Here is a 16974-nt window from a genome sequence, read left to right as displayed (position 1 = left end):
GAAGGTGAGAATTGTAACACCCACTGTTCCACCCCATTTCATTCCCTCGCTCCTCTCCACCCACCCTACCTCACCCTTACCCTCACCTACCTGCTTCGTGATGGAGGGCTTGAGCCCCCCACCCCCTCCGCCACCGCTGCCCCCGCTGCCCCCAATGCTGCCCTCTTTGCTGAGGCTCTGTTGCCGTGGACGGGCAGGACCATAACTTGGCTCCGGGGACTGCAGTAGGTTCCCGCTGGATGGCCGGGGTTTCTGGGCAGCGCTCACTGTCAACTGCTGAGACTTGCCCCTCTGCAAGGGAGGCGGCTGGCCCCCACCACCCCCACCACTGCCCCCACCACTCCCACCTCCGGGCCCTGAGGGAGCTGGCCTCTGGGGACCGATGGTGATCTGGGGAGGGGACAGCATGTGCTGAAGGTTGTCCTGAAGTGAGAGCTGCCGACGGGTGAAGTCAGTACCAGAGGGTCCAAACTCATCACTGTAGCTGTGGCTGTGAAGGATGGAGGCAGCAGGGGGCTTAGGGACCCCTGAAGAGAGGTCCTCGCTCTTGCTATAGCCATGGAATGGGGCAAAGGTGTCTCCTGGGGGCTCTCCACCTCGATGGTGGTGATGGTGGTGGTGGTGGTGATGTGAGGAAGGTGGACCATGACCACTGCCCCCTCCATGACCCCCTGGGGGCCCTGGCCCATCAGCAGCCATGTGGAAGAGAGGGTTCTGGAAGGAGAGGGGAATACGCAGTTGCTGGGCAGGGACACCATCCGTGGTGACACCCATCTGGCTAAGGCGCATGCCGGCTGCTGTGATGGAAGAGCCACTCCCTTGGGAGAGGCGCCCGGCAGGTGCAGGCCGCAGCCCTAAGGCTGCTGTCAGTGAGGCCTGGCTTGAGTGCAGCAGGTCCCCAACAGCTGCCAGGTTGGAAACACTACTACTGTTAAGACGGCCCCCAGGCCCATCACCCTGAAGGTCCAGCATGGATACGCTCTTGTTGACACTCAGCATCTTCTGCTCTGGCTCTGTGATGTCCGAGCTGCTTGTGCAATATGCTGGGGATGACCGGGCCAGTGGTGGCCGGCTCACATAGAACAGGTCTTTACCCCCACCGGGTGGGGGTGGTGGTGGCTTTTCCTTGGTTGGGGAGGGGAGGCGAGCCATGTCCATAGAGCTGTTGGAAGGGAAGGCACACACAGGCAGAAGTGAGGCTGGGGCTACTGGTGCCCGAGCCTGTGGTCTGGTGAGAAGTGGGACGCACAGGGAAGGGCTGAGCGCTGGTGGTAGCAGCTCTAAAGAGGCAGGCAGGGAGGATGGGAGGGGAAGCTGGAGAAGGGAAAGCACAGGCCTAGGAAGGGGGTTAAGGCCTGGAAAAGGAGGTGGGGCAGCAAGAGAGGAATGAGGGTTGGTCTGGGCAGGCATGGAGGAGATGAGGTGCACTGAGGAGGAGAGGAGCAGAGGCGGGCAAAGCCCAGTGCAGCAGGACAGGAGGGTGGGGAGGACAGAGCCCTCACCTGTTGAGGCCTCGAGCCATGAAGGACTGAAGGTCGATGGAGCTGGAGAGAGATGCAAAGGGGCGAGCAGACAGGAGAAGGAGAGAGGTGGAGATGATGGGAGGGATGGCGGGACGGGTGTGGTGTCACAGATGGAGACACGGGTGAGGAATAGCAGAGCAGTCACAAGATGAAGGACAGTAGCTGAGGCCCAACCCCGCCCCCATCAAACTGAACGCCAGGCTCCGGGGCCCACTCAGCTCCAGCTGCTGCTTCTCTGAATGCTGGGTCATGGGGAGTTCTCTGGGGCGGGGGTTGTTAGGTCACGTAGAGACACCTGAGTATTTTGGTACCACATGGCTGAACTGCAGCCTACAGGAGCATGGGCTGGCAGAGGGACAAAGCAAGTCAGCTGCAGCAGAGTCAGTCCCTTTGGCTTCAGCTAAGCCTGGAGCAGAGGAGCCTCAGTATTTCTGGCTCTGGGCTCGGTATACATTTCTCCCTCTCTAGCTCTAAAGAGTTCTCAGCCTCCCACTGCCTATACCCTCACCACTGTCCCTAAGAGCTTGCAGTTTCCCTTTTGAAGTTTAGAGAGATGCATCTAGGGCCCAGCAAGAAGCATCCAGGAGTGATCAGGCTCCCAGAGCACAGCAGTGGGGGAGCAGGGTGCTCACCTATTGAGGTCCCGCATCATGTAGCCCTGCATCTCGGCTGATGGCCCTCGCAGCACCACGGGCTGAGGCCGAGTACGTTCACTCTGGCGGCTCGGCTGCCTTTGGATGTTAGGGTTCCTCAGGGCTGTGCTGATGTCATTGAGGAGCCGGGGCAGTGGGCCCAGCTTCAGGAGGGCTTCCTGGAAGGACAAGGCTGTCACCTGATGAGTAAATGTCCAGTTCTAAAAGGGGCTCAGAGGGCACAGGCAGAGGCTGTGTGGAGTGTGCTGGAGGTGGTGGTGGTGGCGTTTCCGGGAACAGCTCTGTGCAGAGACGGAAGCACCTGGGGGTAGGACAGAGGAGACAGCCACTAACCTTGCTGAGTTGGGGCAGCACCTCCCAGAGCAGGGCATGAAGTGTGGAGAGCTCGCGGCCCAAGTCTATGTAGCCCTCAAAACTGCTGCTGTTGGTCAGTGTGTCCAGGTTGGATATCTCGTACAAGAACTGCTGCATGGAGCCCCACTCCAGTTCCAAAAACTCGTTCATGAAGCCTAGGAAGTCCTCCTTTGAGGTAAACCTGCTCAGAGGCATAGATGCTCTGGTGACTCAGGAGACCCTTCCAGAAGCACAGCTCTTCCCCACCCTTCCTCAAGTTTCCCTCACTTGGAAAAGTTGGCCAGGTTCTGGATGACCTTGGCGATGAGGGTGAGGGTTCGTGAGGTCTGCTCATCTGGGTACTCCTGCATAAGCCCAAACAGACTGGGCGACATGATGGCTGGGCAGAGGAAGCGCAGGAAGAGCGAGGCGCTGATCAGCCTGTCGGCAATGTCCTCCCGGCCCCGCTCTGCACAACGCAACCGCCAAGATGCAAACACCTCCTTCAGCTCCCTCGGGAACACGCTGGGGGGAAGGGGTGGGGAGACAGAGAGAGAGAGAGAGAAAGAGAGACCGGGACTGAGCCCCAGAGACCCTCAGCTTCCAGGGAACATGCTGAGGGGGTGGTAGGAGGTGAGGGTGTGGAGACAGGTGAGAGAGACCGGGAGGGAGGGACTGCAGGAGAGAGACAGGAGGCTGCTGAAGAAGAGGGCCATGGTAGAGGGCACAGATTCTGGAGAGAGAAATGGAGAGGGAGAGAGGGTGAGGAGAGAGAGACACATGGGAGAGAGACGGAGGGGTGTGTGAGAGAGACAAGGAGAGGAGGAGAAGAAAAACAGACACCGGGGAAGAGACAGAGATGGGAGAGAGATGGAGGGTCACTTGAGGTACAGGGAGCTCGGACCCCCCAACTCTTCTGGATTCCAGGGAAATGGGGATGGACGTGCCCCAGGCATGATCCCCAGTCCCTGGAATGGCTCAGCTCTTTCTTCCCCGCCTCCCAGTGCCACTTCAATGTCCCACTGACACCTTAAACTTGACTAGTGTAAAACAGAGCTCACTATCGCCCCCACACTGCCAGCTGGCTCCTTTTGACTTCCCTGGTTCTGTCAAGAAGGCTGTGGGTCTCCAAAGTACTAGTCCCATGACCTCTTAAGTCATCCTGACTCCCTCTACACGACCCTCAGACGACAACTGCTGATCCTTTCTGTAGAGGACCCTGAGCAGTCTCTTTCTTGGCCTTCTGACTCCCTCCTGACCCATCAACCACAGCACCAATGGTCTGGACTTCTTTCTTTCCCTTCCCATATGGCTCACTTGACTCATGGGCCAGTCTCAATCATGCTACTTCTTGGTACCAACAGACACTCCAGAACATTCAGATGACTGTGACTCCTGAACCTAAGGCTTTGCAGATTCTCACTCTTCCCCGAGCACACCGCTTTCTTCTGGGCTCCACTATAGCCATGGCTCCTCTAAGCCTGTTCCAGTTACCAGCCATCTCCTGGAAGGCTCCCACACCTTCTCATATCCTGTGTGTTATCTCACAACCTTGGGAAATGCCATTAGCCTACTGTGTGCAGACGCCAGTCCCTGTCCCCAGTCCTGGACACTTTGCGTGTGTGATTTTTGTCACAGCTGTGCCTTCTCTGACTGGATGCTGCACAAGGGACCCTCCCTGAACACACACACCATAATGGTTCTGTGGCCTTTTGGACAGCTCCTGTCCCTACTTATTTTGGCTGGAGGCCCTCTGAAGTCAGGGACCACGCCTTGTTCACCTCTGCTCTACAACACCCCAGAATGCTTTGCCCGTACTGATGCTCAGTCCTCTGAGGATGGACAGATGGATGAACAGATGAACACACAACTGCCCAACCCTGGCCCCCCAGCCCAGCGTTCCCAGTCTCACCAATGGGAGTTGACCACCTTGCACAGGGCCAACTCACAGCACATCCGCAGGTTGGCCTGGTGCTCTGCCAGACTGGATGCCGTGCACTTGATGGGGTCCACTTCACAGTTTTCCTCAGACTCGTACAGGGCACGGATGAACTCCCCTGGGAAAAGAGGTACGACAGGGAGCGGTCACATTTTCCAAGGGCACGGACAGGGGGCTCCTTGGGTTGGAGGAATGGCAGAATCAGATCGTTGGATGCTGGGGTCCTGGGACCCTGAGAAGGGTGGATATGGGGTCTGGGGTGGCCAGGTTTAGGAGTGATGGGGTGGGCATGCGGAGGTTTAGGAACAAGGCCTGAAGGTAGGCCATACCAATGGCATCCTTGAGGTATTTCTGACCAATCAGTCTCATATACTCTTCTATGGCTTTAGTGGCGAGCGTGTTCTCGCGGAATATGAGGTGTTCCCGTTCCATGAACCGGTCTACCTCTGACATGGCCATGTCTGAAAGGAAGTCCTGGGGCCAGGAAAACCCCAAAGTCAGCCTCTGCAGAGCCCAGCCTCCTGGGTCTGCTCTCGCTTCACCACCCTCGGACCAGCACCCATTCTCACATCATCTTTCCCTGGGGGCAGAGTACTCACCTTGGCCTTGCCTGTACTCTGCAGTATGTGAACCAGTGCACTGGCAACCTCCTCCTTGCCCTTGACATTCAGGGCAGGCTCCAGGACTGCACACAACATCCGGTAGTGGTTGGTCACATACTCTGCAAACTCCTTGTACAGCTCCATGGGCAGGATGCTCATTGTCTGGTAGCGGGCTTTCAGCCTTACAGCAGGGCAGCCTCCTTTCCCCTTGCCCCCCGAGCCACCCCCTGACCCCCCTCCTCCTCCTGAGCCCATACCCCCAGAGCCCCCACTGCCTGTTGGCAAGGTCACAGGGTACCACTGCTCTGTAAAGTGGCGCCCAGCCAGGGTAGCCACCGGTACAGTCACCAGGCCAACATAGCCTGCCTTGTCTTTCTTTCGTTTTTTGTCTGAGTCACGGTATAGATGCAGCCGCAGGGCCCGGACAGCCGGCAGGTTGTTAAACTCAAAATGCTCGCCCCAGAAGACAGTGTCTCCTGAAGCTGAGCGGGGCTTGGAGGTGGTGCGTGCATACAGCATGTCGTCCAGGCACAGCTCGCAGTAATACCGTTTCTTGGGGGGCAGCTCTCGAGCTTCTATGATCCATAGTTTCAACACGTTATCTACCCGGCGGCTGTTGTCCTGGCATGCGGAAGTGGTTAGGGCAAACAGAACAGAAAAGTCAGGCACAGCAGGAGAGACAGCGAGCAAGCCAACGTGTGGGATTGAGGTAGAAGCTGCGAGGCAAGCACACCGGGCCTGAATAGCGCCCACTGGGCCTGAGTAGTGCCCACCAGCCAGTTTCTGGTTTCTGAGATAGCCTCACTAGGTGGCCATGGCTGGTCTCTCTAGAAACTGAGTGTGACCTGAGGTGGACATAGGGTCCTGGCTGATGTAATATAATTAAGATGAGGGCATATTTGATTAATGTGATCTCTTAATCCAGTGACTGACTTTATCACATGAAGAGGGTCATTCAGAGACACCCAGAAGGAAGCTGGCCATGCAGAGGTGGAAGGACTGAACTTAAGAGCTCCAGAATGGACACGGCCGTGCTTATGCCTGGACTTTAGACCTCCTGAACTGTGAGAGGAAAGTTTCAGCTGACTCAGTTCATGGTAGCTTTTTACAGCAGCCCTGGAAGCTATCAGAGAAGGGTAGTCACACACACCAGGATTAATGTGGAGAAATGTGTGAGTCACAAGCCAGAAGCACTGAGGGCCAGTGAGATGGCTTACTTGTAAAGGTTCTGGCTGCCGAGCCCAATCACCCACAACATAGTGGAAGGAGAGACCCACTTTCAGAAAGTTGTACTCTGGCACATGGACATGTGCACTGTGGCACCACACACACACACACCCTATATAAATAAATTCAGTTTTTATTTCATTTGTTTGGTTTTTTTGTTTTTGTTTTTTAATAGAACCTCTCTCCATAGCTCTAGCTGTCCAGACTGTCTGGACTCACAGAGATCGACCTGCATCTGTGCTGGGATTAATGGTGTGCGCTACCACAACCAGCAACACTTCTTTTTTTTTTTAGTAAAGAAGACCTAAAGCTGGGAATGAGAAGTTCTGCAGAAGCATCAGATGTTGCAAAACAGAATAACAGTTGCATATGCACAGGAGCAGTGAGACTGGCCCGAGCTCCTGGTCAGGGTCATGTGACACCGCCGTGAGTGGAAAGCAGTGTGGCTCAGGTTGTGGGATTCCTTAATAAAGGTGCTGGGAAACAAGAGGAGGATGGCAGGACTGTGAGCTGGCTACAAACTGTGGTCAAAGACCAGCCGACAAGAGGGCAGCTTTCCCTTGGGGAACAGAAGACTTGGCTGGAGCACAGATGCACAGGACTCTGTCAAGGGAACCTTGAGGTCACCTAGGCCAACCACACTGCACAGACTTTATAGAGAGAATCGGCATTCACAGAGCACTGTCAGTGGTGCTGAGTAAGCAAGCACCTGTCAGGTGTGAGCGAGGCCTTCTATCTGCAGGGAACCAGATTGGAGGACTCAAAGAGTCCTGTCGGTTCTCTAGGTCTATGGCTTTCATTGTAGAGAAGCAGAGTGTGGTGTAAGGCAGCAGTAAGGAAGAAAGGGAGCCAAAGGGAGGGTTCAGAATAAGGAGAATCACCCCTGGCCATCCAGGTCTCTTAGACCTCTGTCCCCTCCTTCTAAGTCCCTGTCCTTTAGCCTACTAGACCCCGCCCTCCAGCCTCCTCTTTCCCCTTCCTCTCCAGTACCTTGTTGGGTTTTACTGCCCGCTGTAGATTCTCGATCCATTTGTCCCTTTCGGCTGCAGACCGACAGGCAAAGCACTTTGTTCCAGACGATGTTGTTACCTGGAGAGGAGTATGGATTTGAGACGGGGTTTCAAAGAGAGGCAATGACCACCGTGTGTTCTTTCCTAGTCCCAGGTTTGTTTCTGGGATATCCCCATGTGTGGCACTTCGTCATGACCCCTTTGCCCCAGCCTCCACCATCCCTGCCCTCCACCCTCCTCGGTCCACAAGAGCCGCTACCTCAAAGCAGAACTCCTGGCCCAGGATGGAGCTGTGCACCGGCTTGATGATGGAGTCTTCATCTAAGTTGAGCTCCAAGGCCTCAGCAGCACTGCTAGGACTCAGCAAGGACTCATGGGAGTGGGACTCCTTAAAGCTTTGCATCAGCCGGGCCCTGGTAGGCGGGAGGTTCAGAGAAAGGTCTCTCCTCACACTCAGACTCTGCCTCGCCAGAGGTTCTGGAAGGCAGCCTTGGAAAGAAGGCCTCAATCCCTCACACACAGACTCACAGAAGGAAGACCAGACTCCCTGGGGAAGGACATGGGAGGTACAGCGAAAACCAAAGCCCTTCAAGAGACTTCTCTACTTCAACTCATACTTAAGGAGTTGGGATACCTAGAAATCACTCAAAATTGCTGGGACAGACCTTTAATCACGGCACTCATGAGACAGAGGCAGGTAGATTCCTGCTAATTTTAAGGCCAGCCTGGACTACCTAGCAAGTGCCGGCTAGCCAGGGCTACATAGTGAGATCTTGTTTTTTAAAAGAAGAAACAGTCAGGCATAGTAGTGTGCAACACCTTTAACCCCAGCACTCAGGAGGCAGAGGCAGGCGGGTCTCTGTGAGTTCTAAGCCAGTCTGGTCTACAGAGCGAGTTCTAGGACATCAGGGCTACACAGAAAAACAGTGTCTCAAAAACCAAACACAAACAAAATTTAAAAAGCCAGGTGGTTGGTGGTGGTGCATGCCTTTAATTCCAGCACTTGGGAGGCAGAGGGAGATGTATCTCTGAGTTTGAGGACAGCCAGGGCTACACAGAGAAACCTTGTCCCGAGAAAAACAAAAAGGGAAAAACAGACAAAAAAAAAAAAAAAAAAAAAGACAGGACAGAACAAACAAACAGAAAAAAAAATGTCCTGGACATGTCTACATGACTCCAGAAATCAGAATCTCAATACATAAAGAAAAGAAGCACGGAGAAAATGCAGTATTGTCTGGATTGGAGTTGGCACACAGCTAGTGCCTAATAAACATTTCATGATTCAAACTATGAATGAAGTAAGAGAACAGTTTTAGCACAACCCAGGGAAGAGAAAAGCACAAGAGAATGCTGTGGGCAGAATGGAGCAGAATAAAGGTCAGAGACGGGAGAGCACATTTGGGAAGAGGAGGCAGACAGCAGCAGTGGAGCAAAAGCAGGTGCAGTGAGGCTGAGGAGAGGACAGAGACCAGGCTGGCAGTGCGCACAGCACTGCAGGGGAGCACAGAGTGAGGGGAGCCGGGATAGCAAGTGGTGTGGAATGGATAGGGGACAAAGAGTAGGGAGCATGGGGAAACAGGAGGGAGAGCTCGGGTGTGGGAGCCTCCATGGAGTTATTTATAGCAGCCCCGTCATCACAGGCTCTGGCTGCCGTCAGCACCACGCTCCCCCGGCCCCCCGCCCCCGCGGCCAGGAATACCATGCCCTCACCCCCTGCCAGCCCCAAATCCAGCACTGGTTACTTGGAAGTGGGGGCAGGGAAAGGTGTGACTCACCTGATCCCAACCTTCCTACCCGCCTAATCCCTGGGCCAGCCAGACACAAGGGAAAAGAAGGACAGACTCTCTCCAGGGAGTAACTGGACTAAGGGGAAGCCCAGAGAAGGACAAAGGCAAGCAGCCAGGTCTCCCTCCTCATCCCTCGATTAACTCCAGCCTTTGCCCCCATTCTGTTACCTGCATACCAGACCAATTCCCTTCCGGTTGTTCTGTTGCTTCCCTCCAACGACTACTGGGGTCTCTGAGCCCTAGCCCTCAATCAGCAGCAACACCAGCACCCCTCACCCATTTCCAACCGCTGCCCTTAATTTCTGTCCTTTCCTGCCTTGGGTAGGAGCCCACCCTTCCTTCCACTCTAAGATGCCTCCTTAGCTTCACCTTCACCTCCTTCCCTGCCTCTGCAGGTCCTCCCCATCACCTCCTCTTTCCTGCTACCTACAGCTTAGTCCAGCTCCTCTCTGATGCTTCAGCACCCCAAACAAATGAGCCCCCGCAACCTCTGTACTCAGGGAATCCCCCAGCCCACTCAACACCATTATACCGCATCCATCTCATTCCAGGCCCTGTACCTACCGGTCATGGTCAGCACTTCGGAAGCGAGGCAGGATCTGGCGAAAGCTGCTGGTCCGGTCAAGTTTGGGTTGTGACTTTGTACGTTTGATAGAGCTTTTTAGCCTCCGGCTCAGGAAGCCTTGCTGGGGAGCAAATGGGAATAGGGGTGACTGGGGCAGTACAGAGTCTCTCTAGAACCCCTCAGCTGGCAGAGAATCTCTGGAAGAACACGGAGCAGGGAAGGGGATAGGAGCCCTGACACCAGTTTGTCTTCTGGCTCCCACGGATGCTGTGTGATGTGAGCAAACACAAACACATACTAGCTTGGAAAAGGTGGGAGGGCTGGCCTAAGAAGTAGGGGGCAGAGCCAAGAAGGGGTAAACCAAAGAGGTGGGGATATACATGCACACTCTTCCCTGGTCCTTTGTCAGAATCCTGGGACTCCAGCTGGGGCTGGAAAGGATGGGGCCCAGCTGGGCCACAGCTGGCAGGCACTTCCATTCACTCACCGAGGGCCGGAAGGGCGCTGCGGGGGCGGCCTCCATGCTGTACTGCTTCCCCCCTGGGACACTCTTCCTCCTCGAGCGACCCAAGTGGTATTCTAGAGGGGAGGAAAGGGCCCGAAGGAAGTTGGGGGAAGGGGACAGGGGACTCTAAGTCCCGATATCCATCCTGGGTCAGTACATTCACCACCTCCCTCAGTCCCTCAGCTTCGGCCTCACCTACCCCCCGGAAAGCAGCAAGAAGAGCAGCGGCGGCGGAGAGGCTGGCGGTGGGAAGGAGGGGGCAAGGAACCTGAGCCGGAGCCCCCTGATGGGGTCGGGGTGGGAGGCCTTAAGCCCATGACTGGGGCTGACAGTCAGCAGAGGGGCATAGTCAGGAGGAGGGTCAGTAAAACCTCCGTAATGAAGAATACCCACGAACCAGGTAGGCTCGGTGCCCCGGCTCCCACCCGAAAGAAGGGGCTTGCTTGCGGGGGAGATGGGTTAAAGGTCATTGCCCATGGATAGGCTTTCCTCTTTTCTCAGCTGGGCACATCCTCCACCTGCCCCCCACCTCCCCAAGCCCCTGTCTATCTGGAGGTCCAGGGCTGCCTCCCATGACCCCCTCCCAGGACTAGAGGGGGGTCTCAGAAGAGACCTGTGCTGCGAAGAGGGGAACAGAAAATCCGAGGAAGGGGCAGATGGAAGCAGGGGCGAAGGAGCCGGTTCCACGTGCACTGCAGTGCTAGTGAAGGGTTGAAAAGGAGAAGGCAAGGGAGTGGGGAGGATGGGCAGTGGGGTTCTGGGGACTCCCCAGTAAAGGCTGGTGAGGAGGAGGAGGGGAGGCGAATGCGGATGAAGCTCAGCCTGCCAAGAGTCTAGTGGAAGGGAGCTGAAGGTTTGCTGCTAGGGAATTTGGAGGGGAGAGGGGCTGAAGGAGAATGAAAGTGGGGGGATGCCAGGCTCCGGCTCCAGCTCCAGAATGGCTGCCCAGGCCTGGGCTCCCCCCTCAGCCCCACAGTCACCACTGCAGCCAATGGGGGGGCCGGTGCTGCATCAGGGGCGGGGCCACCATCTCCATGGCAACAAGAAGCTACAGGCTGGGGGGGGGTGGCGACCGGAAGAACTGCCTGTTAACCCACTAGGTTCCAGAATAGAACAGTGAAAGCCACACTACATTTCCGTGCCTGCTTCAAGACTGCATTTGCCTCAGAGCCAGTCTGTCTCTGCTCCTTTCATAGGCAAACTCAGGTCTGCACACACAGGTCTGGATCCCAAGACAAGAGAACCCGTTCGGTCTCCCAGGAACATGTGTAGAGCACAAAAACACACACTAAACAGAGGTAATACGTGTATATCGCAGCTGCAGTATGAGAAATAAGAGGGAACTCTGTGCTTGGGAGACATACAGACAGCCTGGAGCATGGGGGCACTAGGGACCCACATTGAGACCCCAGGCCCACACACCCCACATGCTTAGACATATGCGAGCACTGTACAGGGGTATACATACTTGAACTGCTGATGTGGGCAATACACCACATAAAGGGACATATAACCTATAACAGTTCATGCTCCACAGGAAGGGCATGCCAGTGTGAGCCCAGGGACGTCCATGGTCATCCCTGCACCATGTACACACGTGAGCTCGGTTAGATAAAGGAAGCTGCATGCCCCTGGAGCACAAACAGTCAGAACTCACACTAAGGACATCCACAGTCACTGTCTTTGGACCGCCCCATCCCCCTGCTGCCTTCTAGCTCTCCCATGACACTACACCAGCATCTGTGATGGCTAACAGAAAAACAGAACAATCAAAACAAGAAATGAGGATCAAATGTGTTAAGTGACCTTCTGTCACACAGTAAGCAGTGAGCCCCAGGGCCCAGCCTGTCTCCCTCTTAATCCAATCCTCTGCATCTCTCAGGTATGGCTGCCTTACTCTCATTCCAGGGAGCCCAGCTCAGCCATTCTTCTCACGCACAAGCATCTCTAATAAAAGCAGAAAAGCCTTAAGTTTAAGTCCACTGAAATTCTCTTTTAGAGCTAAATACATTCACAGAGAGGGAAAGAATCTGCTAATTGCTTTGCTTAGTTCCTGGAAGCAACACATATAATGCTAAAAACTCAGAAACAAGTCACAGGAGCATGGAGGCCACACACATGTGCTCACAGGGACTCTAACACAAGGAAGAGAAAGGCAGAAGCACAGAGGCAAGGGGGCTGAGTGACAGAAACACGGGATACTCTGTCATTAGTGTGCCTGCAGTGACATGTACACACACCAGCACACAGCCATGTACACATACAAACCTGAAAAGCACACATTGCCATGCTGGGTCTCCATGTCCCATCCCTGCACGATATATACACTCATGCACACACATAACAGCCACCTACACAGGCCCGTAACACAGGCATTGTGCATACACCCACACAGTACACACCCTGTATACACACACAATTGCAAGCAAGCAAGCGCACACACTCACACAGAGCACAGGCTTGGACTCCGCCTCTCCAGTGTGTCTAATCTTGCTATCACCCACAAACATCTCTCCTGCCCTCCAACCCCCAGATCCCTACCCTTCCCTGTAGCCTTTCTTCTCCATATCCAGCTGACAGTTCTGGATGGGAGCCAGGGAGAAAGGTAGCCAGAGAAAGATGAGGAGCAGGGTTAGAGAGGGAATAAACTGGGGGGAGGGCATGCTCTGCAGAGTCTGTGGTGACAGGCCTCACTGGGCACCAGCTTCTATGGCTGGATGGCCTCCTGCAATCGGACCAAGCCTGATCCTCCAGACCTGCACCAGCCTAGACTCTCCACCCTGGCAGACTGCTTCCCAGAAGACCTGGCTCCTCGTCTGCCTCCCCACTTCCCTATATTAAGCCTAGTCTCTTTTCTCTCTTCTAAGTCCAGCTCGGCTCTCTTACATTTCCATTTCTTCCTGGCTCTTCGCTCTCCTCTTTTTGACTCTCTCATCCTTACTTTCTCTCTTCACCCCACTCCTTCCCTTCAGGCTTTCCTGCCCCCATCTGGGAGCAGGCAGAGGCTCACCCTGCCTATCCCTAAGGTGTCTCATGCAGTCAGACTACAGGGAACCACTCACACACTTTGTCCCCAGCACTGGCACACCACCCACATCCAGACACGCCCTGGACACCCATGCGAGGACTGACACAGATACTCAGGCCAGAGCTGGAACACACATGCAAAGATACACACCTGCCACCAGGGACACTGAAAATTCTGCTCATTCGACCAGCCACACATTCCTACACACTTCAGCCAGGGACATGCACGCTCAGGGTCAGAGGTGACATGAATCAGTATGTCCACAAACTGCCCCAAAAAACAGTGGCTAGTCCCTCAGGCCCTCTTGCTCTTCACTGTCAGAGGCAGGGCAAGACAGGGCATACCTGCACAGTGCTGGCTACACATGTGTGCAAGAGGAACTGGGCCCCATTTGCACATGGCACCGACACACGGAGACACCAGCACGGTCACGATCACACACGCAAACACCAGGGCTGCCCCTCCAGCAGGCCTCCAAGACCCCCCCTCACACCAGCCACCCCCACGCGTGCTCAACACCCTGCCCCCACGAAGATGCCAAGACCCCCCCTCCCGACCTCTGCTGCACCCCTCCAGTTACCATAACTCCCCCCACTCGGAAGATGCAGCGAGAACATGCGGAGGGAGCAGCTGCTGCCGCCGCCGCCGCCGCCACCGCGGCCTCCCCAGCCCCCTCCCGTGCCCACGCACACGCGCGCCCCCGCCCCACGCGCGCGACCCCCACGCGCGCGCCTCGTCCGCCCGGCCCCGCCCTGCCCTTACCTCGCACCGCCCCCCGGGGGGTCGAGGGTGTCCCCGATGGGGGAGGGGCCCGTTCTGCGCGGGGGAGGGGCGAGTGCGGAGGGAGAGGGGGCGGCGGCCCGGCTCGCGCCGCCCGGCGCGGTGGGGCGGCGGCGGGGCCCGGGACGGCCTGGACGGCCGCGCGGTGAAAGCCGCGGGAACGGCTCCCTCCGCCGCCGCTCCCGCCGCTGCCGCCGTTGCCCGGGCCCCGCCGCCGTTGCTAGGCGACCGCTGCTGCCGTGGCCGCCTCTGTCACGAGCCCCGTCGCCCGGAGACAACGCGAGAGAGACGGGGGAGGGGGACAGAGGGACCCCCAAAACCAGCTAGGCCTCCCATCATCGCCTCCTGAGCAAGACCCCCACCCCCAAAAGAGAGAGAGGAGCCCTTGAAGAGAGCGAGGGTTTGCAGCTCCACCCAGCAGAGGAGGAGCCCTGGATTCCAATGCCCTCAAAGGTCCGGCGACCTCTCCCGGGCTGGAGCGTCCACAGCCTCAGCAAACACCTTTGCAGACCGGAGCCCCCAAGGCCCCAAAGACCTTTATGTCCCCTGCACATCCTTCATGCCCTCTACACACTGTTTCCCTCAGAAGATTCCAAACGTTCACCAGCTATTAACTTCCACTAAACCCTGTCCCCCCTCCAAATATATATATATACCCTGGAACCATTCCCAGCCTCTACTAAAGCCCAATACAGTAACCTCCACAGGCCACCTTAACTCCACCCAAAACACAGGAGACCCACACCAAAGGCCTCAACACTCTGAGGACCCAGCGTAAGGAGACAGAGAACTGTGTGGGCAGAGCGGCCAACTGCAGGACACATGACGAACACGCTCTGTGATCATGTTACCATTCCGGTGCACACAGGTACACACTGCACACAAAAATTATGCAGCAGACACGGACATGACAGACAGACATCACCCATCTCTAGACACTCTCCACCACCACCTCCTGGCTTGCCTCAGAGTGCTACCTACACCCCTGTGTCAGTTTCCATGACAATGACACACATCCCTGACCACTGCTCCGGGGTCCCAAAGCTGCCCCCTCCCCCAGGGCGGTGAGGCCTTGACCTATCAGAAGGCAGAAGGCAGCTGGCTGGAGCCAATGGATAACACAGGCCACTGGTTCTCTAAGGAAGCAACTGGAAGCCTGGATCCCTGGGGAGGAAGAGATGGTTGGGATAAAGGGGTCGCCTGGGGTTGAATGGGGGTCATGGAAGGGAAATGCTGAGGAACCGGGCAGTGGCAAGGGGGTTTCCGGGGACTGAGGGCGTCTCTTTGCACCTCGGCTGCAGATCCCTGTTCTCTGCCTTCATCTCCCCTCACTGTTCCCATGGAAACCTTTTAAGCGAACTTCTCAGAGGAAGACAAAAATCTTTTTTTAAATGACTAAAGAGGGGGGTGGGGGCAGAAGGGAGGAGGAAGGGGAAGAGACAGATGGAGAGAGGGAGAGACCGTGAGGAGATGGGGGTCTGACAGAGTTCCACCCAGAGCGAGGGGAGGGACAGGGGATCAAGAGGGAAACGGGAAAATGAGAGTGGGGAGAAACAAGAAAGCAGACACGATACAACTACAGGAAACAGAATAAACTGACGAAAGAGGGGCAAGAAGAGGGAAAGGCCACAGGCCTGGAAGAAGATGGAAGTTCGCGGTGGGACACAGGTCTGGTGGTGTGGGGACTAGATCAGCCTCTCCAAGTTCTCAGACGGAGGATGTCAGGGCCGTGGCCAGGAACACGGACGGGGGATTAAAGATCTAAAGAGACTATTTTTACAAGCACCGGGAAACAGTCAAACTTCGCTGCTGGAGAGGAGCGAAGCAGCGTAGGGACACGCGGGGGCCGCTCACCAACAGCCCCGGTACCCCGCGCAGCCCGGACGAGGGCGCCCTGTCCTCGGTATCGGGATCACGGCAGCTCTCCGCCCCCGCCCGCTCCCAGCGACCGTCCGGGGCACGAGCCTGCTCGGCCGCCGTACCATGCTCGCCGTGGGGCCGCCCCTCCACCGGCACAGAGACCGTGCGTCTCAGCAGTTTGTTGCGGCTGGACTCGCTCCTCCGGTCGCGGATCAGAAGGGGGTGTATCTAGGGGATTGGGGAGTGTGTCAGACCCCACGGGCCTGTGCCGCCCCTCCTCTCCCCTTCCATGGAAGGCCGGCCTCTTGCCAGCCCGCCTGCCCCTTCCGCCCCTGCCAGCTTCACTTGGCCCTGATAAGGGGACTTTCTGTTCCCTGTTCTCCCTCTTGAAACACAGTCTAGAGAATTCTCCCAAACCCCACTCCGTGCTTCCCGCAACTCCACAGGAGTTAGCTGCCTCCTGACTCTGGTTTCCCCTTGACCTTCAGTTCGTCCATTCTCCCTGCTTCCCTCCCAACCTCCTACCTTCCTCACCCCCTCCCCTCCCTCAAGCTTGTCGCAGCTGCATTTATAATCAGTTCCACAGCTTGTCTCCCTCCCACAGCCCGGCTTGCGGCCAGACTGGGACCCAACCTCCCCTCCCCCAAGAGGGCCTGGTCACCTCCCCCTTTCATCTCCTTCCTTTACCCTCCACCTGCAGCTCAGTTTCTCTTCCCTCAGCCCTACCTTCCCCTGGGCCTCACCTCAACTCCCCCTGGGAGTCGTCATCCTAACTTCCACCCCTCCCAGAAGCTAGACTCCCACGAGGCCCCAGCCCCACCATCCACCCAGCTCCAAGTCCCTAGGGCCTTCATTATTCCAGCTCCATCTTTGCCTTCCCACTCCCACCTTCCTACCAGCCAGGCTATCCCTGCTGGCCTCCATGGCTAGTGGGTCCTCCCTGTCTCCATCTCTGTGGCTCTCTCCTTCTCACTCCTGCACCGGTTCCCACTCATGCTGGTTCTCCTCTTCCCAGTCCATCCAAGGACTTCAGATCCTTAGTGGAGGCTGATGATGGAGGCCAAATCACTCAAACGCCTTCCAACACCCCAGACTGGATGTACCAGGCACCTCACCTGCAGCCAGAGTGACCCGGCTTCCCCAGATGCTTCTGTTTTATGGT

General features: G+C 56.4%; 1 protein-coding gene across 24 annotated transcripts in view; it reads right to left on the bottom strand.

Moving 5' to 3' along the window:
- The window catches only part of Syngap1 (synaptic Ras GTPase activating protein 1), a 30378-nt gene that overhangs the window by 9319 nt on the left and 4085 nt on the right, over window positions 1–16974 (bottom strand). For 7 of the 24 annotated variants that reach the window (XR_012911316.1, XR_012911315.1, XM_075979628.1 and 4 more), the window contains 13 exons: window positions 15935–16040; window positions 10127–10218; window positions 9639–9760; window positions 7547–7700; window positions 7268–7366; window positions 5048–5671; window positions 4778–4922; window positions 4422–4566; window positions 2798–3034; window positions 2510–2711; window positions 2156–2334; window positions 1503–1544; window positions 91–1162 (listed from right to left, as the gene is read on the bottom strand). Coding sequence is in view for 21 of the 24 variants with exons in the window: in XM_075979628.1 (XP_075835743.1) it covers window positions 91–1162; window positions 1503–1544; window positions 2156–2334; window positions 2510–2711; window positions 2798–3034; window positions 4422–4566; window positions 4778–4922; window positions 5048–5671; window positions 7268–7366; window positions 7547–7700; window positions 9639–9760; window positions 10127–10218; window positions 15935–16040 (3219 nt within the window). In the remaining 3 variants the exon portion in view is untranslated. Of the gene's footprint in view, window positions 1–90; window positions 1163–1502; window positions 1545–2155; window positions 2335–2509; window positions 2712–2797; window positions 3035–4421; window positions 4567–4777; window positions 4923–5047; window positions 5672–7267; window positions 7367–7546; window positions 7701–9638; window positions 9761–10126; window positions 10219–10339; window positions 11138–13752; window positions 13859–13934; window positions 14163–15934; window positions 16041–16974 lie in introns of those variants that run through there. The other 17 variants (XM_075979625.1, XM_075979633.1, XM_075979630.1 and 14 more) reach the window with 13 other exon arrangements.

The sequence above is a fragment of the Microtus pennsylvanicus genome, chromosome 7 (genome assembly GCF_037038515.1).
Source record: "Microtus pennsylvanicus isolate mMicPen1 chromosome 7, mMicPen1.hap1, whole genome shotgun sequence".
Taxonomy (NCBI): Eukaryota; Metazoa; Chordata; class Mammalia; order Rodentia; family Cricetidae; genus Microtus; species Microtus pennsylvanicus.
This window is presented reverse-complemented; position numbering and strand designations above follow the sequence as displayed.